Raw genomic sequence first — 22294 nt, 5'->3', positions numbered from 1 at the left:
CTCTAGTGATGACTGTCACATGATTTTGCTTTAAACTCAAAAAGAAATAGCAATAGCAAAAATGTGCATATAAAAAGTAGTTCACTAGATTTTATGTGAGCTATGTGTTTATTAAAAAATAATAACGCAAAGTACAAAACTAATACGAGGAGTTAGTGATTTCTGGAAAAGCACAAAAAATACAAGCAGGCAACGAAAATTTGTACAAAGATAAAAGAATGCTTAATAAATATAACATTGGCACTAATTTTAGAGTGAATTATTGCTAGACGTATTTAAAAATCTGTTGCGTTTTGCTTTCGTCATTTTACATGAATTAACGGATGCTGCGAAACGCAAGGACTTAACCGACTCAACAAAGCAGTCTAAAAATGGTGCCACATTTATAAACATTAATGTTTTCGAGTTTCCTCCTAATGATGGCATTAATAAATGTGTTAGCTTCGAATTACGATATGGTATATGGTCTTGTTTCTGTAACAATGCTAAGATAACATTAGTAAGTTCAGAAAGGGATCGATTAATGTTTTTCGTTTCGTTCATGCGTGTACTTGTTTTGGGCGACTCAGAACCGGCCAGGTCAACGAGATTGATTGTACCGACAGATGTTTCATTTTTCTCAGCGTGAAAGCCGATAAGTTCAATTTTAGTAACTGCATGTGATCTCGATGATCGCTCATTTCCCGCAGTTGAAGCCGTAGCTCGATTCATTTTAGCCACATGCATAAGGTCCCGCAAGCGTGACGCTGATGTAACCGTCTCTTGCGTTATGTTTGAAACATATATGTCATTCTTATTATGTTTAGCCATGCGTATTTCCATATCTTTTTGTTCATTGCTCAGTAGATCATAGAGCACTTCGTTGTAGATTTCCAGAAATGTAACGCGTATCTCATATTCCCATCCAAGGCGTTTGTAGTTCTTAATAGAGTCGAAAAGCAAATCTACGGTTCTCGGTATTACACCCACATTGGTTGGTATACCATCCATCGTATATGTTTTCCCACTACCTGTTTGTCCATAGGCAAATATACAAATATTGTAGCCATCTAATGCCGATTGTATTAAAGGTGATACCATTTCAAAAATATCCTCCTGTTTTGAATTAGGATGAAATACATGATCGAATGAAAAAGTATGTGCTCCACTTTTATTCTTGTTCTCAAAGTTCTGAATTTCCACTGTGGACTCATCTACGTAGTTCCATCCACAAAGTAATTTTTCTTGTTCAAAGTCCAACGGTGGTCTAACACGACAGAAAACCCGTATATTTCCACGCAAATCCATAATTGTGTTATGCAATTCCTTTCGTTCTAAATTGGCACGAAACAATTGTTCCTTACAAGCAGTTAAATCTTCCTGTAGTAAAACGTTTTCTTCTGTTAAGCGTATTGATCGTTCTCGTAGCTCAAGTACTTCATTAGTAAGGGTCCCGTGTGCTTCTTTCAAGATCTATAAAAAAAATATATACATAAACTACTAAGATCCACAATTTCAAATAATCAATACTCACTTTGTGTTCCTCTGTTATAAAGTCCAATTCATCTTTCGTCTTCACGCATAATGCCGAAATGGAATCTATTTTCAAATTTAATGACTTAATTTGTTGGCTTAAACAATCCCTCTCGGTACAGATATTTTTTAACTCCTCTTTTGTTTTGAATAACTGATCTTGTGACTCCTCTAGCTGTTCAGGCACACCTTCCATTGCACCCATTTGCTCACACTTTTCTTCAAACTTTGCCTTTAGTATTTTGTATTTTTCTAATAAATCATTGTACCGTGCTTTAAAATCGTAAGGCGGTATGCGTTTATTAATAGGTTTTCCAGCTCCAGTAGTTGAAACAGATGTAGATGTACTCGAACCCATTTTCTTAGTTACTGTTGCTGACATTTTTGTACTTGTGCTGGGAACGCGTCCAGGACCATTGTTCCCTACATTTGCTGTATTTTGAGATTTTGTAGGGTATCCTTTTTTTGCAGTTGAAGTAGAGGAAACTGCAACATGTCCTATTCGTGGTGGTTTGGAAACTGTACTGTTTGAAGAAAATGGTTGTGTTGATACTGCTGAATTATTAGTCGCGCCTGCAGTAGCAAAGCGCGTTGTCTTGGCTGGAATTGGTGCAAGAGTTAATTCAGGACGCTTCATAGGTCGCATATCTCGAATATCACAAGCAGATCGGCTGCGTCGTAATTTTGAACGAGAAACACCATTACTATTTGCGTCGTTCTGGCGGCCTATATCTGGGGATCCTGCACGTTCTAGAAATCAAAATGTTGTATTAGTTTTTGATATGAAAAAATAAAAAAAAAAAAAAATTATACATTATGGCTACACACACATTTTTAATTTTTCACTAGGTATTAAAGACTTTAATTTAAAATACCTCTGCGTTGAAAACCACTTGGTAAATTAGTAAGATCGCGAGAAAGAGGCTGAAAATTATCCAACGCACATATAGACAAATTCGCCGATTTTGAACGCAAACCAAGCGTTGCTGTTTTTATTCGGTCCATAGGTAAAATATTTCTCGTAAGCGCTGTTGGACGTTTTATTCCCGAAGGCTTTGGTAACTTCGACTCCATTTTTAAAACTTCCTCTTAATATGTTAAGACCTATTATTTGCAAAGTTTTATTTCAACCTTCTAATAAAATAAAAAACTACTGATTGTATAGCAAAAGCAAAGCAGAAAATCCGCCGTTAAACTTTGATAAAAGTTAGTACAATTTGAACAAACAGGAATAGTTCGGAAATGTCAACAGCAAACTTGACGAGCAATAACCTAAAACACATTATTGCTGGCAATATTGCCAATAGATCGAATTGGGTAAATAAAATCGAAATTTAGAATCATTTCCTCTATTTCTAATGATATAGTTTTAAAAAATGAAAATCTTTGATCGTTTGTCATGACTTTCGTGGTGTATTGCTTTGAATTGAAAAATATATACATAAATTCATTGTATATCTCTTTAAAATGTACAATGCTCTTGGCAGTGTGGTCGCAACGTTTTTTTTTAAAGTGGGGTTGACTTTTTTTTTGGAAACTACTTTATTTTAAACTGACATTTTTTATTCAGAATGAATTCCTTGTATTGTTAACTTCTTCACCGAATTATTCTTTTTCGTGTTGTTATGTATTGAATGAGAGAATGTGAATAACATTTATATTAACTAGCTCACCACTAACTACTTATTTGCTTGATATTGCACTAATATATAATGTATGAAATATGTTATTATTACTTTAATTGTCACACCTGTAAATTTCGTTGTTTATGGCACACTTAAGCATTCTGAAATCGCGCTGAATAGCTGAATTATACGTACAGCTGGAGAAACATAGAAAATGATAAAGTGAGTAGAACGGTTAATCATAAGTAGACAGATATCCACAGCTGGAATTTTTGTTAGATGAAAAATACAAAATATAGGTTTTTGAGGCGTCGTAAAAGTAATTAGTGTGAGGAAAGGCGACGACGAAAACCAGTAGCACTTGCCATTTAAAAAATCGGAGTATTCCAAGGTAAGAAACTTAGGAAAACAAATGTGAAAGCTAGTGAAGCTCAGTTCAAAAGTCCTGCAATTGGTGCTTTGTCGCCATTTATTACGTTGTTGCTATCGCCATGACCTTCGTCTTTGTCTTCTATACATCGCCGTCATCTTGTCATACGCGTATTAAACTTTGTATAGGCTATTACAAAAATAAATGAGAACTAGAGTTAGTAACCAATTACTTCAAATACCAAAGGATCACCTAAAATCTGGAATACATATTGCTTCAATGTTTTTTCTTAATTTGCTTTTGGGGGATTGCAATTTTTGACATTCGCAACCCAGGCAGTAACAAACTTTCTCCATGTTTTTATTTGTTTTTTATATAAGATATTCACAACTAACTGGAAATTAAAAGTGTGCTTTTGATAATGGATTTGGTACTAGGTATTCTGTTTGACTAATTTACCTGAAATCATTGAGATCGTTATTACGGCATTATACATATATTTTATCGCATATGCAATTCTCAGATTTATTTTGTTTATAGTGGTTGAATGAGGGAATATGAGAAAATAATTTTTTAATGGGCGCCATAAATGCGTTTTGTTGAGTTATGTTTAAACTTTCCCTTATTCTTATTCAAGTAAATTTTTTTAGGAAATGGGAAAAGCAGGGTAGTTGGCAGTGCTATTACTCATTGTTATGGTTTTCTCTTTGGCGGTTCCTTATGTTATTATTTCCGTTACGAAATTGCGAAATATAATAAAAGTGTAGAAAGATTGTGACGTATAAACGAAGAAAAATGAAAGAGACAAAGTACAAAACATTCAATGCCGAATTGGTAACTGAGTAACTGTTGCTATTTTGTTTTGATCAACGATTTGCGAGGGAAGCAATGGAAAGTAAATAATTATAATAAGCAAATAATTAAATATAGAATTTATGTTTCTGTTTATTAAAATGTATTGCTAATGACATTTTATTTATTGAATGAGAATAGTGATAAATTAAAATGTATCGTCACATTTTCTTTAAGTTAAATAGTTGGTGATAATTTTGAAAAAATATAGCTCTGGTATCTGCGCTTAAAGAAAATAAGATGTTGCATTTAATCTTATTGGTATCTGCTCTATTTTTACAAATTATTGTTATTTAATGGTAACTCCGCGTCAACCATAAGAATTTGCATTTTGCAAAATATCTGTTTCCCAGAATATATTTAAATTAATCTTTCCCGAGTTATATAAAGTGATTATCAAAAATACTATACTATGCATATGTACATATATTTTTAATTTTTTTTATTTTAATTAGAAGACAATTTAAACGAAGAAACGAAATATTTTTCAAATAATCGTCTAAAAGCCAAAATGGACTTTTCAAATGTTATTAACCGCAATGAACCGCATCAGCGTACTATAATTCACATAGACATGGATTGTTTCTATGCCCAGGTTGAAGAAATACGTGATCCCACTTTGCGCTCACGACCACTGGGAATTCAGCAAAAAAATTGTGTGGTTACTTGCAATTATCTAGCTCGTGAATTCGGTGTCAACAAATTGATGGCCGTTGAGGAGGCACAACGTCTTTGTCCTACACTAACCTTAGTCAATGGTGAAGATTTGACACCATATAAACAAATGTCTCAGCGTATATTTGATGCACTTTTGACTTTTACACCATTGGTGGAGAAACTGGGTTTCGATGAAAATTATTTAGACGTAACAGCCCAAGTGTGTGATCGTATAGAAAAAAACCAATATGAACATTTCGAAAGTTCTGCTATTGCCTCCAGCATATTTCCCAAAGTCGAAGGTCATATATATCCGGAAAACGCAGAACTTTTGCAAAGTTGTGACTGTGGTTGCACACAGCGATTAGCAGTGGGTACACAAATTGCGAAAGAAATACGTTTAGCTTTGCATAAACAACTTAATATAACATGTTGTGCTGGCATATCGTATAACAAACTGTTGGCAAAACTTGTAGGTTCTCAACATAAACCCAACCAACAGACTGTTCTATGTTCAAACTATGCGGACGAGTTTATGCGTAATTTAAATAGTTTGCATAAAGTTACTGGTATCGGACAAAAAACAGAATCACTGCTTCTTGAGAGTGGTATCGCTAACATTACTGAATTGCAAGGATGTAACATGGACTCCCTTCGAAAAAAATTTGGCTTTGAAACGGCAACAAAATTGAAAGATTTGTCTTTTGGAAAAGATGTCAGTTCAGTGCGTCCATCCGGCAAACCTAAAACAATAGGACTCGAAGATTCATGCCGACCGATATCCGTGCGACGGGATGTTGAAGATCGCTTTCGTTTGCTGCTTATGCGTTTGGTGGAGCAGGTACGTATGTATTTCTTACTACCATTAGTTCTTAATAAAATAGTTTGTCATTATTAACAGGTTGCAGAGGATGGCCGCATACCAATTGCCATTAAAGTGATTTTACGTAAATTCGATCCTCAGAAAAAAACAAGTCATCGAGAAACTAAGCAAGTTAACATTTTGCCTTCACTATTTAAATCACAAACAGGAATGGAAAGTGGCGGACAAAAGGTGGTACTCGCAGAAGGCGCACAAGAAAAGTTACTGAAGATTATTTTACGCCTGTTCGAACGCGTTGTTGATCTTACTAAGCCGTTTAATATTACTCTTATCGGCCTTGCGTTTTCAAAGTTTCAACAACGAAAACTCGGTTCATCGTCCATTGCAAATTTTCTAATTAAAAAAACTGATTTAGAAGTACAGTCTATAACTTCACTGACAAACACTGATGTAGCCACATCATCAGAGAATCCAACTGCCTCAATGCCTTCACCAAATAACGACGAAGCATTCCGTTCGTCACCCACCACCTTTCAGCCAAGTGATCAATTTTATCGTCGACGCGGAACTGCTGCTTCACCTATACCAATGCTTATTGACAATGGATCTGAATCTGCAGCAACTAATTCCGATTTCTCAGATTTCTCTGAAACTGAAATTGAACCTTCTCCAAAAAAAAGTCGTATTGGTCGTTTATTAATGGCAAAACGGCGATGTTTGGCGAATTCAGCCATGTATACTGACACTGCTGACGTTGCATCCCCAAGTAAACTTCGTGTTTGTGATTTGCGTTTAAATTCACGAGACAGTGAAAAAGATTTCATTACAAATCCAACAAACGTTCCAACAAGTACCACTAGCTCTGCACCTTCGGTAACATTCTCGTCCACAACAACAGCATCGACTACAGGTACACCCCTGCAACGCTTTCGCACGATACAACCTCCTTCGTCATTACTTATGAAAGTTAACCGAACGTCAGCGGGAAATCGTACCTTAACAACGCAAAGACAAATATCGTCGACGCCATCATCAACAACCTCATCGCCATTACCATCACCAATGGACGAAACGGGTAGTACAGCTAGTACACCGACAAGTTGTGACATTCCTACAACAACACAGACTTCTGACTCAATTCAATCTACTCACTTACTGATGGGATATCTTGAGAATATATCAACAGCATCCCAATCAGTTGCAACAGCTTCGAACACTACAACCATCACTGGAAATGTCTCCAATATTCCATGCCCAGCAGGTGTGGATACAACTGTATTCAATGAGTTACCATTGGATGTTCAAAACGAATTAATTGAGTCTTGGCGCAGTTCTCTAGCTGCTGCTGCAGTTGCCGTGGCTAATGGCAATATTAGATCAACGAGTACTACTATCGCTTCTGGTACTACTCATACCAACCAATCAGCAAACGCTGTCACAGCTAAAGCTGGTGGTGCGGCCACCAACGGCAGTGGAGCCCAAAAAAATACCCTATATCGGTATTTCCTTAGGAATAAGTGATATCTTGGAGTGTTGTTACTTATTGGTGAAACGCTTACTTATCCAAGGATTGGCTAGGTATATATATGTTATAAATATATATGTCTATAATCCCGCTTAATGTAAAATCTTAATGTTATTTTACAGGGTCCTTAATTTGCCGCAGGTTGACAAGATATGCATATACATACATATACATTTTTTAAAACTGTTTGCGTGATGTGTTGTAAAGATAATAAATAAGCATTTGTTACAACTAGAAGATATAGAACAAATCTCTGTTTTTTAATTAAAATAAAAGTAAATGTCGATTATATTTTTTTGAGAATATTTAACCCTCATCGAGACCCTCGGGTCTGGCCAGGCATATTTTGTTTTTAAATGTTATTTAAATATATTTAGAGTGTAGCAAACGTCTTGCGCTTCCATGTGGCTTCCTAGAATTTTATTGTCCATAGAATTCAGAAAAAAAATTTAAGGATATCGTATCAAAAAGGACGAAAAAAGGATATAATATTACACCTTAGTGCACCAATGATGCTTGGCTAGACCCATATATTTTGTACGAAAATATATCAACTTTGGTATGTTTCTATCACTTCGCACGGTTGATTTATCTGTTTTCATGTTCGTTACATGTCCAAATTGGTTTGTATGTTTATTTAGGTCAAATACTTTAGCCGCTAGAGCGTTTTAAAGGTTAAGAAAAATATAATTTTTCTCAAAATGTTACATTTTTTGTGAACGCTATTGCCACGCCAAGCGTGAACAAGGCAGTCAATTTGATTTCAACCAAATCGAGAGGTAAGAAATTTCAAAAATTTATCTATATTGTACATATATGAGCGTAAATACAACACGTATTTCCATACAAATGTATGTAAACTAGCCTAGGCCTAGCCATTGGTCTCGACTAATTGTATCAGACCGTTGGTCTAGACCATGGTTAAATGGACGGTATTTTGTGGAGTTCGGGGATATTCAGGTCTCAATCATTGTGTATAGCAAAGCATAATATCGACGCAAAAATGTTGAAGTATAATTATCAACTTGAGTATCTGCAGAAAAACAGCCATTACTCATAGAAAAGATATCTTCACGAAATTTGGGATGGATTATTGTTTAGGTAACTGCGCAATCTTTGAACTAATTGTTCAGACCAGCTCACTATAATCTATAACTGTCACACAAGCCGATCAAAATTAAGATTTTGAATGGAAAACTTATATTTGACAAATGTCATCACGAAATTTAGCTTCCATTATTGCATCAAACAACGCTACAGTGTGAGTGGCTGCCATTCAAACTGATCTATATAAAATCTTCGTAAAAGATATATATATTTTTTTATAAAGTAACCTATAAAGAAATAGTAAACTAAAACTAAGTGTAAGCCGGTTACGTTAAGAGATTTAGCCCCTGTGACGAATATTATCACTTCGGTGCAACCAAAATTAACCGTTATTTTTTGTTAGAAAGACATCGTATAAGTATAGTAGAGATTTCATATTATAATTTATTTTCAGAACTAAATTTTATTCGTATATATCTATGTTTATATTCACACTAAACGAAAAGCGAACTACCGAATGTCGTTTTATATCATTATATAAGTGATTTTAACATTTTAAAACTAAGCCCTTCCTTAGGGATTAACCATTCTTAGAACAAAAACATGGTTAAAGAAAACCAAAAATGAAGACTTGATACAAGTAAGCATTTAGATTATTTCTAATTACTGCTAAATTTTAAGCTAAATAAATATATTGAGTTTTTATAGATCTTCAAATATTATTTATGATTCTAAAGTTATATGTATGTATATGTAATTTAAATATGAATTATACCAATTATAAATTCTTTAGTATAAACATATTGCCGCCTAAGTTTGTTGTTTTGTGATATTATCTAGTGGTTTAAGCAGAAATAGTTGAGCGCGTACAAATTTTATAACATCAGTGAGTCTAATGACTCAGCCAACCTACTTTTACAAAATACTTTCTTAGAGAGTTTTCAACGGGTGACAAATTATTTACAACGGGAGCACCGCTAAGTAGACAAGTTTTTAGGGATAAATATGTCGTAGGTGGAAGGTTGAAGTCTTTACAAACTTGCTGTTCATTAGTAGATAATAAATCGGTGCCTAAAGGTTGTGGTAGATGCTTTAATTCATCTAATTGTGCACGCAAAATACTACTCATTGGAAGTGTCTTAACGTCCAAATTATTATTTTCCTGCAACAGTAGTTGCTGTAGATGTTGTTTTTCGTTTACGGCGACGTCGTTTATTTGTAATTGTGGCGTTTGTTGATTTTTTACTCCCATCGTCGTGGTATACTGCTGAATTGGTATCAGTGATTGTGGATTTCCGTTCGTTAATTTGGTTGTAGACATCGTGCCCGCTCCCACTATCATCCCCGCTTGCGATATCGTCGTATGAACCGACGATTCCCGACAGCTATCCAAGTAATTTCTGTTGTGCAATAATGCGCCGGAGGAGGTCAGGTCGCCGGTGTGGAGCGTGTTTCTTGATGCGATTGAATTTAGGTTTGCCTCGCCTCCGTTTGATAGTTCGCTGTGAAATGTTTATATATACATATTTATAGAAATTATAATAATAATAACAAAGCTATTTCCAATAATAAATTAAGTGTAAGTGCTTACGGTTTTCTGCTGCTGTGTTGTGGAGAGTGTAAGGAAGAGCCTAGCTGCCGACGACTTCCAATGCTGAGGTGCGTGTTGTCCTGTGGTTAAACATTGTCTTATACATCCGTTCAAACGTTCGCCGCTTGGTGTGCCGATAATACACGCAAACTGAATATCGTGAAAATGGAATGGAATATAATGATAGCCAAACTAGCATATGTTTCAAGGCAAGTCGTCAGAATTACTATGAAAAGTTTTTCTAAATACCACACGATATTCAATCTTTCATGTATTGTCAGTTTAAGCGAAAACTACATATGTATATATAAATATATAATTTAAAAAGTATACCTATGTACGTCTATATATATGAACATACACATATGTTAAAATCATCTTTAATTTTTTTTTTTAACAAGTAAATGATACTCGTATATATGTAGTACATACATACATATGTATATAACGTCATGATAACAAGTCCTCGTATGAATGTGTATGGGTAAAATATCTACTTTTATCCTTTTATATTTGAAGTAATTGTAATCTAACCCTAGATTTAAGCAAGCACTTACAGTTTTTCCATGACCATAGGGTCCAGTGGAACGATTCAAAGACATAGCTGCATGTTGTTCAAAGTGTCGACATTCGTCAATTTTAGTTAATCCGTTGTATCTATAGCGGCATAGCTCAGCTAAACGTATTCGCAACTCTTTTTCACGTTCGAGAGACATCAGTAGTCGTTCGTACTCATTGGATGTGTAAAATTGAGCAAAGACACGAAAACGATCACGGAATTCCTTTTGCTCACGTGTCATGCCTGGATGTTGAGCATAATTACGATTGCGAAAGAAGTTAGCTACAAGTTGATAATCACGAACCAGTCTTTTACGTCGTACTCGTTCACGTAAACGACGTGTATACATGTCGACGTGAGCCAATTTTAATAAATAATCAGCTTCGGTATCTTCGGTACTGAGAGACATTGTCGATATTAACTGTTCAGCTGTAGGATCATATTCACGTTCAAAACCATCCCTATTTGGCATATAACCTAACTGAGCAGCTTCTTCATTCGTAATGTCCAAAGGAGGCAAACGTTGTAAAGCTGTAGCGCCTAAAGGACCTACGTCCTCCGAAGTGTGATCCACTAACAAGGGTCGTTGCGATTGGGCGGGTGTCCAAGTGTGAAGACCAATTGCGCCATTAACGAATCGTTTAACATATTCTTCTTTGGCGTCCTCTGCTGACTTTGTCTCTATGTGTTTACTTATATCTTCCCAATTTCCAAATCCATATTGTTCTATAGCATCCAGTAGTCGTATTTCTTCTCTAGCAGTCCAAGCTCCCTTGCCTCTAAATACAGACAATATAGCTGTGCCGGTATCCATAAATTGATAAGCATGATTATTCTGATGTGTACCGATCTCCGCCCCGGAAGCAAAACACTATGAACAAAATTCTATTATAAACATTTTCAGCTGTTTTTGTATATCTTCCAGTCGGTGGAATATGTAGAATAGAAATGTCATATTATATGTATGTAACGTAGAAGATGCTCAACTCATTCGCTATTATATACGAACGAACGCATACGAATTCTCAGCGAGTACAATGAATACATTCCATATAAATTAATTACTCACCTGAAGACATAGATCAAAATTTTCACATTCTGCACAATGTACACGAATACCAGAGATATCGTCCTGGCAATTTGTACAATTATATTTTGTAAACAAATCCCCGATGCTTGTCATTCTTGGCAAATCACAAAATAATTTATTTGGTACTTGAAACTGCTTTAATGCAAGTATCTTTTACAAATGGCGATATCATAACAAGGATGCCAGCTTGTTTAATTTAAGTATTATATTTAATTAGCTTGGTTATAAACAGTTTATGTCTCCAAAGAATTTCGCCTCGCCTTTCACACACAAATAGTAAAAACAAAATAATGTTCTATTCAAATTGAAATTGTTCTTTCAAAAGTCTATACAAACTATGTAGTATACTCCTGATTCTACATAAGTATATACATATATAGTATCGAAATAGATGCATGCCAATTCAACAACAAACTTTCCTCGCCTTGATTGACAATTCCTACTTCAACAATGAATCTACGAGGCAAAAGATATGTCAGAATGAACGCTTTGGTTTTCATTCCTCTCTCAAATAAAAATGCTCTTTTTGCTGGGCAAAGCGTATAAATGAGAGTTGTTTAACATTTGCTTTGCGTCGCCTCGATGGGAACAAACCCATACAAAAGTATACATCGAACTTTTGTGTTAAAGCAAACGCCTGAAGCGGAAAGTGAAACAAAAGTTTTAAGCGAATTAGCCATTCTAATTTATTTTAAATCGACTCTTCTCGAAACTTTTTAAAAATTATGAATTTTCAAATAATTTAATGGGCAATATGACGATTCTTTCGGCGGTATTTGTCATGACATGTAAAGAAAAACAAAATAAGAGTGAGTTGCATATAAAATTGTGGAACATTAAAGTGAAATATTTCGAAAACTATGAGTCTGAGGACGGTATATCTGCACACATTTTTTAATCCTGAGGACCTCCTCTATCCATCCGTACCATCAAATCGCGCCGCCGAAAGAATCGTAATCGTGCCATTTAATGCAATAGATTTGTTTCGTAACAGCTAACTATTGCTGGTAGGCAAGTTTCTGCTGGAAAAGCGTTTCTTAACCAACATAACTAACAGAAGAACAACTTAAAAGCGTTAAGGGTAGAAATAGTTAGTTGGTTGCTGATGGCGGGAAGAATTTAGTATACCATCCCAGGATTTCGGGAATAAAATGGGTATGGTCGGATAGAGGAGATTGTCCAGATCACGAATATATATGGTTATAGCCGCAGGAAGCTTATAGTTTTCGAGTTATTCGCGTTTTAAGATGAAAATTTGCAATATTTTAATTACATATTTTCGATATATAAAATTATTTTTGCACTTATATTTTTCACTTTTATATACACTAACACATCACTTATTCATTTGCACACATTTATTTTATATAATATAATGCAAAAATAGCTTTTAATACACATTTAAATTATTGTTGAATTTGATTATTTAAGAATAACAAATGAATTACAAACTGTCATTTAATCAGTGTTACCTTATCAACATCATTTGTAAAATAACTAAATGAAATAAAGGGAACAGATTATACCCCAAATACGAAAATCAACAACCTATAAAAAACAATATCCCTGGTCGGTTCAACACCAGGGTGTATCAGAATTTTTTCGCGTTGAACTCCTTTTTGCGTGGGCGACCTTCGGCCGCGCTTCAAAAAAAGAACCCTAGTCGGTCCAACACCGGGGTGTATCAAATTTTTTTCGCGTTGAACTCCTTTTTGCGTGGGCGGCCTTCGGCCGCGCTTCATAAAAAATAACCCTGGTCGGTCCAACACCGGGTATATACATTTTTTTTCTCCCGTAGAACTCATTTTTACATTGGCAGACACTTAAATTTTTTTTTATGTTTATCAACGATTATGTTTCCTGTATTTAGGGTATAATATTTCTTTATGTTTTTTTTTTATTTTAGTTTGTAAAATATTTTAGTATAGTAACACTGATTATTTGACACATTTATTTTTACAAATGATGTCGATAAGGTACTGATTATATGACAGTTTGTAATTCATTTGTTATTCTTAAATAATCAAATTCAACAATAATTTAAATGTTTATTAAAAGCTATTTTTGCACTATATTATATAAAATAAATGTGTGCAAATGAATAAGTGATGTGTTAGCGTATATAAAAGTGAAAAATATAAGTGCAAAATTAATTTTATATATCGAAAATATGTAATTAAAATATTGCAAATTTTCAACTTAAAACGCGAATAACTCGAAAACTTTAAGCTTCCTGCGGCTATAACCATATATATTCGTGATCTGGAGAATCTCCTCTATCCGACCATACCCATTTTCATCCCGAAATCCTGGGATGGTATACTAAAGCCGACCCCTGATGGCTGCTGGTAATATGCATCGTTATTTGTTTTGAACTTTTACCGTCAAAATTTTACTTTTCATTTGGCACAGCAAAATTAAAATTTGTTTTCACCATAGCAAAATTTCCCACCCCAACCCAAACAAATAAAAGTGTTACCCTTTGCTATACAGCCAAATTACCATTTTTAGTTGAGAAAGATGTGGCAACACTGATTGGTAATACGTCTTTATGCATGTACAAAAAGTTGAATATTTGACCAGGGATAAATTTATACAATTGGATTTAATAAGAAGCTAAAATAGTGCGTATAAACTTCGCGGATCCTGGTTATTTGTACTTTGTGTTTTTTAAATCTCTTAATATCGTGTACATAGTTTGTGTACATAACTTATTCTGATGACAGATTAAATTTTTCATTTTATTAAGCGACCAAGCCAAACACGACAAGTAATTAAAAACAAAATAGTGCGACAACATATTCTTTCGAAGCATGTAATGAATAAAATCATAATAAAGCAGTTGCCAACATATAAAGTGGACAAAAATATTTTCAACAAAGATATGTGGACATATGCCACATAAGAGTCAATGTAATAATAGAAACCACGCATTGACGTAGACATCCGATAACTTGACTTTCTCCTTACTCAAACCCCACCAGCTACCTTTAATGCAGAATGATCAAGGTTTGAACATTTAAGATCTAATAAATTTCTTTGTTTCCTGGTATTTCTATCTTTCCATTTTTAGAATGCAGAAACTTTATTGTAAAGTTAACACGACTCCGCTTTGATAAATACTCCAAAATATATACGCCCACCAAACAAAATAATGTGGCATTGCAGGAACAATGCACAACTAATTCATTTCCTGGGTCATCAGAAAAACAATTGCAAATACCGAAAGCTTTTAAAAAAGCAGTGTCTAACCGGAAACGTTGTGATCATAAGAGCACAACTGAACCAGTATTAAATAATTTACCAAAAGGTTTTTATATATCTTATACATGTAGTCGTTAATACGTATATATTTATATATACATATATATAATATTATTTTCATTTATAGGGTGTAAGCCATTAAGGGTTAGGGTGAAAAGAATTAACGCAGTAACACATCAAATAGAAAAAGCAGAGCGAGAAATTGGTATGTCTACTATAAATATAAAACTGTAATGAAGTTAAAACCTTGATCTTTTAGTTCAAAATATGAGACGTACCAAAAAGGACGAAGAGCTGAAAACCAGACATACAATGAAGAAAGGTATGCATATGAAGACTCCCAAGGAATCTAGTAGTTTTTCGAAAGTAATTGCAGCAAATCATCAAATTTTGAAAGAAAACATGGGTTTAGCAAATGTTGTCCTAACTCCGCATCTTCGTAAACGTTTAAATAAACTTAGTCTATCGAAGTGTTCAAGTGACCGAACCAAAATAGACAATAGTTTTACGAAAAATCATTCCCGTTTTAGTTTGGTTAGAAACTCGGTAATATCTGACGATAAACATAAAGAAGATTTGTCTCACACAAATTCCAAAGGTAAAAATCAAAAATATCAATTATTTCAATGGTAATATTTCTGCGTTTTCATATTACAGAGAGAAGGTCGTTAAAAACTGCAATTAATGACCCTGACTTAATAGAGGAATTAATTTGTTCCAATGACTCCGAAGAGGGACACGACAACACTATCCAGGTCAAAAAACCTAAAACAACCCATAAATTTTTTCATCGGGTTCCGGAGGGAAAAGTACGCCTGAGGAAAAAATGTGCAAAGCCGCAAAACATTTTCGATTTTTTGTCTGAATCTGATACTTCAGAATCTGAGGTTGCAAAGCATGGAGACCCTGCGGCGGATGTAATAAAAAAATTAATATCTGAAGGAAAAGTAAGAGTAGCAACTAACCAAAAAGGAACAGGACGACCTATTTTAAAACGAGGAATTTTAAAAGCTGGTAGAAAGAAACGAGAAGTTAATAAAAATAAAACCTGTAAGGAAAAGAGGAACAAAACAAATAACGCTGTTAACAATAAACCGTCAAAAATATCAGAAACACTTGACAATTATGATGTCGGAGCAACATTACCCCCGCCTTCTGGTTTAGAGGATCAATATGTTTCCATGGCTAATTACGATCAGCAACAAAATATTCTTACAAATATCGTTCCAGGAACGGATGAACATGTGCGTGATGAAGGTTTTAGCCGATTAGCTCGCTCAGTGTTGTTGCAAGAAACAAGGAAAGTCGAAAATACTTACAAAAAAAATGTAAGAAAAGTTTTTTTTTAAACATTTTTTTTTAAATTTTATAATTGCTTCTAGTACAACACTTTCCTGCTTTTATTTTAGTTTACTGAGCAACGACGCCTGCTCGACGCAGCACGTAAATTTGTTAGTACTCCGGCCGCGAATCGGCAAAGTAGAGATTTACCGACCTCCGATTTATCACCAATTAAGTTTCCCAGTCTGCAAAATCGTCCAGTGTGTCCCTCCCCTTGGAGAATAAACGATGATTCGCACCTACCGTCAATATTTAATTTCACCAAAAATACGTCATGCCTGCCGACATTTTCTAGTGATTATATTCCTCCTACACCGAAGAAAAACAAATCCAAGGACTCACAAACATGTAATGACTCCAATATAACACCTCCGATGCCCATAACAACAAGGCAAGCCAATTCCTCCACCGTATCAAGGAATAGAGCTAACAGTATTCCAAGCGGTCAATTGCAGAACACACCAGAGTCCGAAAATGATTCGAATGTAGAAAATATGCCACCGACTGCTTTAACTGTAACGAATAACGACGATAATGCCTCCATATTCAATTTGCGTCAGTTGCCTAATCCGCGACGTACACTGGGAAAGCGAAGTCCACTAAAAGCCATAAATATAATAGAAGTTGTAAGTCTGCCATCATGGAAAAAAACTGTGAATGATAAAGTAAACAAAGAAGCAGTTTCCACGGTTACTGGCGATGTTGCAAAAAAGGATAAATCAAATGAAGAAGATTTATTCGGTTTTGAAGAATTTTTAGATCACAACTCTGACGGCGATGGCGAACCAAAGAAAACTGATGTAAAGTCACTGAATAGACCGTCTGTTAATCGCAATTTATGCAAAAAGCTCAAAGATCTTCAAAAATGGCGCCCCGAAAACTCTACTCATAATAATAAAAGTGTTTCAACTAAAACATGTGATGTTTTCGACAGTAACGGCCCGAAACAACGACTTATTAATGAAATGCTTTGCTCTACCATGATTGATAATTTAAATGATGGTAAAACAAAAGGACAACAAAATAATGAAAGTTTGAATAATATTTCGATATGTGGCAATGAAAAGGCAACGCAACCACCCGAAACAGATTTTTTTAATGACTATGAACCGGAACCTACGTTCCAAAAAAAGGTATTGAAGTTTAAAGATTATTTTTATAGAAATTGGTATAAATTTTTTAGCGACCATGCATAGTGAATTTCACTTCTCGGTATGAAATTCTAGCTGTTTCATTCGCTATAGTATGAAATTTTGCTAACAAAATATTTTGTTAAGCAATTGGAGCTCACAGGGCCTCAAAGAGTAAAGTACATCTTTATTGGTAGTATGAAGCTCCTACAATGAACTAAAATTTTGTCGTGAAATGTATATTTTAACATAATATAGGCACATGCACAAATTTGAGTAATATGCATTAGATTAATCACTATCTTTTACAGACGACACTGCGAACCTATGTCCGCCCTGCCAAGCGGAAACGCAAAACGCGTAAACATTTCGTTATGTTTAAAGACAGTGAAGAAACCAATTCAGATTCCGAAGAAGAGGAACTCGAGCATATAAATGAAGAGCCAAAGAAGAAACGACACGAAGCTCATGGTAATGGCAAGATGAACCATGAAATGGAATCCTTTGTAAACGAATTCAACAGCATGTGTAAAGATGTAGAAAACTACGAACTGCTAGTGGAGTAGCTTTTTCGCCTTTGCACATAACAATGTGTATAAATCTACTTGCAATTATTATTTTTTATTATTTTATATTAGTCCTTATAGCTTAGTCAGCATGAATATAAAAGTGTCAGAAAAATTTATTGGAGGAATTGGCCTTTAAAAGGCATAATGTTTAGTTTTGTTTTGTTTTTTATGCTTCTTATTTTGCAAGTTTTACCTATAGTGTTGCAAATGATAGCGTCGAGTTTCTCATACACACTTTACGTTTATGAACTATTTCATTAATTTAAGCAAACAACAAATAAAATCTTATATCTATTTGTATATAAATTAGGTGTCACGTTTTGTCCAGGATCCTCATCCCGACTGACGGCCGGTTTTTTTTTAAAGATTTTTTCGGAATATTTTATAGTAAATTGAAAATGAAAGTTCCGTAGCTTTCAATATTTGGCTATATATTTATTAAGCCTTTAGCTGTAACTTTGATTTTTTTTAAGTAAGTGGCACCCATGAAAAAAAATATAAACAAACGGTGTCCATTAGTCCAGCAGACTGGACATATGGAGGATATTTTACAAATCTTAAAAACTGAATTTTTAAATGCTTTAAACCAGGGATCGTAACAGTTATGAAATAATGCTCAAAAAATCAAGTTTAATTGTTATTAAATTATTTTTCAGTCTTCAAAATCTACATTATATATATATATATACATATATCCGACACTTCGTTCATAATGATTTTTTTAGACGAAAATTATGCAATAACTGTTATTTTTTATCCTTGTTTCAAACATTAAAACCCAAAATTTCATGATTTTCTGCGACTATTTTTTGAAGAAAAACAAAAACGGTTTAATTTTTTCAAAAGCCCTAGTTCGGGTGGTAGCTATGTACATACGTGTGATGAATTAACCATTTAAATTTTAAAGCAATCGATGTAACCATTTTTGAGAAATCGTGGACACCAGTATAAAAAATGTAGTTTCTAGAAAAACACGTTTGAAACTTCAAACCACTCGCTCTGAAGACCTTACGTTCTCACTTCTGTAACATTTATTTTTCGAACATTACTTTACCAGCACATTCTAAGAATGCTGTATATGGATTTAAAAGATAGGACAGGATATAAAGTCAAAATAATACATAAATAAAAAAATAAAACTCAAAGTATCAATTTTCGGTTTAGATTTTGAAAATTATTTTTTTCCATGGACAAATATTTGTATCAAACATTTTCAAAATTCTAACTTAAATAAAATTTCTTGGATTCTTATATCAGCAATAACTTGTTCGCTTTATTCGTAAATAATTTTTTCACTATATTGAAAAATTTACTGTAATGTTATTTATTGTATACCGTAGCTACAGTAACGCGCATTGCTCCTGGATACAGTACTAATAACTACTGTTTACAGGCAGCATTCCTGACTTAAATTTAGCTCTACATAGGATTTCAACTCTCACTAAGCAGTTCTAGTGAAAGTGTACTGCGTTTATTTAGGAAAAATATTTATAAACAATTAAGGAAGGGCTAATTTCGGGTGCATCCGAACATTTTATGCCATCGCATCTTGCCACTTTCTCCACCATTTGTGACAAAATATTTGTCAAAATGTGTTTTAATGTTACAAATTATGCTCTGATCTGAAGTAACGAAGTCATGTTGGGGGGGAAATAGCCAATTTCAATATTTTTCAATTGATTCTTTACATCCCTAGGGTGCGCAACGCAGTTGTTAACAAAGAGGAAAACATTTATTCGTTGAGAAGCAAACTTTCGGTCCAACTTCTTCCAAAATTTGAGGAAAATCTTGCTTGTCATCTATGCTTTCGTACTAAATTCATTATCCACGTCTGGAGATTTGATACCTTTGAAGCATCTTGGATTCTTGACCTTTCATATAAAAAGCAATTTAACTTTCTCTAAACCGGTCCTAATGCATGCCACTATAACAGTAATCCTCTCTTTGCTGTTTTTTCCCCCAAAGCACTTCTCATTTTTAAAGGCCATCATTTATTTGGTAAGCACTTAAGAAACAAACCGGTCTCATCGGCGTTATTAGCAATTGGAAACGAGCGATGGCCAGATTGAAATCTTACCAAAAAAATATGTAAACGGAGGAATTTGTTGCATTGTTCAAGACCACTTAAAAAAATGTAAAACAATGAAAATTAAATGAATTTGTGAAATTTAAATAGGGCAATTCAGAGTCTGGTGCAAATGGTCTTGCATATTTTCAATTGAAAATTCGCTGTACATTTTGTTGCTTTTACACTAACAAATGTATTTGATAAAAGCATAATAGTAATTTTTATTCGTACTAAATGTTGGGTGGTTTAATTTAAATGCCCAAAAATTATTATTTTGTCCAATCTGGCCATAATGGAAAATGTTATAAAAAACGCTAATTTTGAAGCGTTCTCACACTGGAATAAGTTGGACATGCCTTTATTCCTGGCGATATGCAAAGGCAAACTGATAGCGACTGCAAGAAATATGAGAGATGGTAATGATTTCAGTTGACACTTGCATAGTTCGGTGGTTCCCCGAAAAACACTTTCAATTTTATGGAAAATAAACGGTTCAAAGCATCAGTCTCTGCTTGTGCGTTGTGAAAGCAACAAAGTACACACAGATCAAGAATAACAACACCAATAACCTCAACCTTAACCACTGCGAAGCAGCTTAAGACCTACTTACGCATACAGTGTTTGCGCAGAAAATCGACGTGGCAATAGTCTGCGAACAATATAAAAACATTAGCGCAGCAACGTGGACCTCCGACCTAACGGGCAAAGCGGCCATTTGTGCCTGTGGAACAAACGTGGAAGACTCTAAAAAGTTCCTTCCAAGAAAAGCCACTAACAGGACAAGCCTATTACACGCGGGCAAAAGCTGTGAAATAAACTTTTATAGTTGCTACATTCCGCCAAGCATCGCACAAGATGAATATGAAAGAATCATCGTTAATCTAGTACGAGAAGTGTCGAACACCGCAATGAACATAGTGGCAGGGACTTCAATGCATGGGCAGTGGTGTGGGGTAGCGCGTACACAAATAGACGAGGAGAAACCCTTCTGAAGACGTTTTAGGTACTGAACACCATCTTGCTGAATATTGGTAACAGAAATACTTTCGAAAAAAGCGGCGGCGGTTCTGTAATCGATATTACGTTCGCTAGTAGCTCTCTAGTGCGGTCGTGTATATGGCAAGTGAGCGACTTGTACACACACAGTGACCACTTGGCAATTCTGCTAGAAAACGACAAAACGCACAAACTGCCTAGGTCTCTTAAAAAGGTTCAAACCAGTGGCTGGAAAGCCGAAACACTTGATGAGGATATCTACAAATTAATGTTAGATGACAATCCGTCTACGCTATGGACATAGAACAGAAGGCTGAATGCCTAGTTAAACATGCCAGTAAAGCCTGCGATGCCGCTATGTGTAGGAAAAAACAAGGCACATACAGGAAACCCGCATATTGGTGGAATGAGACTATTGAGGCCCAGAGAAGTGAATGCCACAAAGCTGGGCGCCAGTGTCAAAGGGGACGACAAACGGCAGATTTCATAATGCTAAACGAGCGCTTTAAACGAAAGCAAAATGAACTGAAGAAATCAATTAATACGCGCAAAGCCTGTTGTTTTAAGGAGCTATGCAACAAGGTCGAAGAAAACCCGTAGAGAGATGCATACAAAATCGTCATGTCACAGCTTAAAGACCATAAAGGACAAGCGCCTACATGCCCTAGACTATTAAAGACGGTTGTCCAAACGCTTTTTCCGACGCAATTGCTACAAAGGCAGCAAATAAAAGAAGCTACAAACGCACCGCTAGTTACTGACCAAGAAACTATTGAAGCAACAGAGAGATTTGCAAACACTAAAGCATCAGGCCTAGATGACATACCAAAAAAGGCCCTAAAACTCGCTATTAAATATAAACCCACCACATTTACGGAAGGCTATACGCAATGCTTACGGGAGGGAGTATTCCCTAAGATTTGGAAAAAGCAGCGGCTGGTGCTTATACAAAAGCCAAATAAGCCAGCAGGAGAGCCAGGCTCCTACCGACTATTATGTATGTTGGACACAATGGGGAAAATACTGAAGCGTATAATCTGTGTGCGGCTAGAACAACATCTAGAAAGACAGCCGCCGGGCTTAGCAGAAAACCAATATGGTTTTCGAAGGCACAGGTCGACAATAGACGCCATAAAAAAGCTAACAGAGGTCGCAAGCAAGGCAATTGAAGGAACCAGATGGTTATATGGCACCAAAGAATACTGCGCGGTTGTGACGTTCGACGTAAAAAATGCCTTCAATTCGGCCTATTGGTCGCATATCATGGAAGCCCTG

The 22294-nt window shown here is 35.1% G+C and overlaps 3 protein-coding genes and 1 long non-coding RNA gene across 5 annotated transcripts; 1 reads left to right on the top strand and 3 right to left on the bottom strand.

The window, feature by feature from the left end:
- Nucleotides 1-66: 66 nt before the first annotated feature.
- LOC120775323 (protein claret segregational) lies at nt 67-2673 on the bottom strand. Its single transcript, XM_040105467.1, has 3 exons — nt 2388-2673; nt 1514-2262; nt 67-1452 (listed from the first exon to the last, which is right to left on the bottom strand). Exons 1-3 carry the CDS (start codon nt 2584-2586, stop codon nt 250-252), a joined length of 2151 nt encoding a protein of 716 aa, XP_039961401.1. The 5' UTR covers nt 2587-2673; the 3' UTR covers nt 67-249.
- A 298-nt stretch (nt 2674-2971) lies between these two features.
- Nucleotides 2972-4141, bottom strand: LOC120782391. The gene is made up of 3 exons (XR_005706250.1): nt 3967-4141; nt 3760-3901; nt 2972-3696 (listed from the first exon to the last, which is right to left on the bottom strand). It is a non-coding gene; the product is annotated as an uncharacterized LOC120782391 (long non-coding RNA).
- A 16-nt stretch (nt 4142-4157) lies between these two features.
- LOC120766877 lies at nt 4158-18238 on the top strand. Its single transcript, XM_040092607.1, has 11 exons — nt 4158-4402; nt 4815-5857; nt 5918-7357; nt 12709-12753; nt 13987-13999; nt 14725-14961; nt 15043-15120; nt 15175-15513; nt 15573-16243; nt 16325-17389; nt 17698-18238. Exons 1-11 carry the CDS (start codon nt 4396-4398, stop codon nt 17950-17952), a joined length of 5193 nt encoding a protein of 1730 aa, XP_039948541.1. The 5' UTR covers nt 4158-4395; the 3' UTR covers nt 17953-18238.
- On the bottom strand, nt 8831-12006 carry LOC120782390 (transcriptional adapter 2B). Of its 2 annotated transcripts, none has more exons than XM_040114632.1 (4): nt 11631-11928; nt 10560-11432; nt 10003-10082; nt 8831-9913 (listed from the first exon to the last, which is right to left on the bottom strand). In XM_040114632.1, the coding sequence occupies exons 1-4, from the start codon at nt 11742-11744 to the stop codon at nt 9304-9306; spliced, it is 1677 nt and encodes a 558-aa protein (XP_039970566.1). In that variant the 5' UTR covers nt 11745-11928; the 3' UTR covers nt 8831-9303. The 2 variants fall into 2 exon arrangements, with proteins under 2 accessions (XP_039970566.1, XP_039970567.1); XM_040114633.1 differs by having other exon boundaries at nt 9702-9913; nt 10003-10152; nt 11631-12006.
- Nucleotides 18239-22294: the final 4056 nt, after the last annotated feature.

Source organism: Bactrocera tryoni, chromosome 1 (genome assembly GCF_016617805.1).
Source record: "Bactrocera tryoni isolate S06 chromosome 1, CSIRO_BtryS06_freeze2, whole genome shotgun sequence".
NCBI lineage: Eukaryota > Metazoa > Arthropoda > Insecta > Diptera > Tephritidae > Bactrocera > Bactrocera tryoni.
The sequence above is the reverse complement of the archived record's forward strand: the minus strand, read 5'-3'. Positions and strand labels throughout refer to the sequence as shown.

Bases quoted from the DNA above. Each gene is read 5' to 3' on its own strand.
- LOC120775323 (XM_040105467.1), bottom strand. From the start codon at position 2,586: ATGGAGTCGAAGTTACCAAAGCCTTCGGGAATAAAACGTCCAACAGCG. The intron at 2,263-2,387 runs GTATTTTAAATT...TTTGATTTCTAG, and splicing joins AAGTGGTTTTCAACGCAGAG to AACGTGCAGGATCCCCAGAT. The intron at 1,453-1,513 runs GTGAGTATTGAT...TTTTTTTTATAG, and splicing joins TTATAACAGAGGAACACAAA to ATCTTGAAAGAAGCACACGG.
- LOC120782390 (XM_040114632.1), bottom strand. From the start codon at position 11,744: ATGACAAGCATCGGGGATTTGTTTACAAAATATAATTGTACAAATTGC. The intron at 11,433-11,630 runs GTGAGTAATTAA...TTTTGTTCATAG, and splicing joins ATTTTGATCTATGTCTTCAG to TGTTTTGCTTCCGGGGCGGA. The intron at 10,083-10,559 runs GTAAGTGCTTGC...GTTTAACCACAG, and splicing joins CCTATGGTCATGGAAAAACT to GACAACACGCACCTCAGCAT.
- LOC120766877 (XM_040092607.1), top strand. The intron at 7,358-12,708 runs TGATATCTTGGA...CATAACTAACAG, and splicing joins GGTATTTCCTTAGGAATAAG to AAGAACAACTTAAAAGCGTT. The intron at 15,121-15,174 runs GTATGTCTACTA...TTGATCTTTTAG, and splicing joins AAAAGCAGAGCGAGAAATTG to TTCAAAATATGAGACGTACC.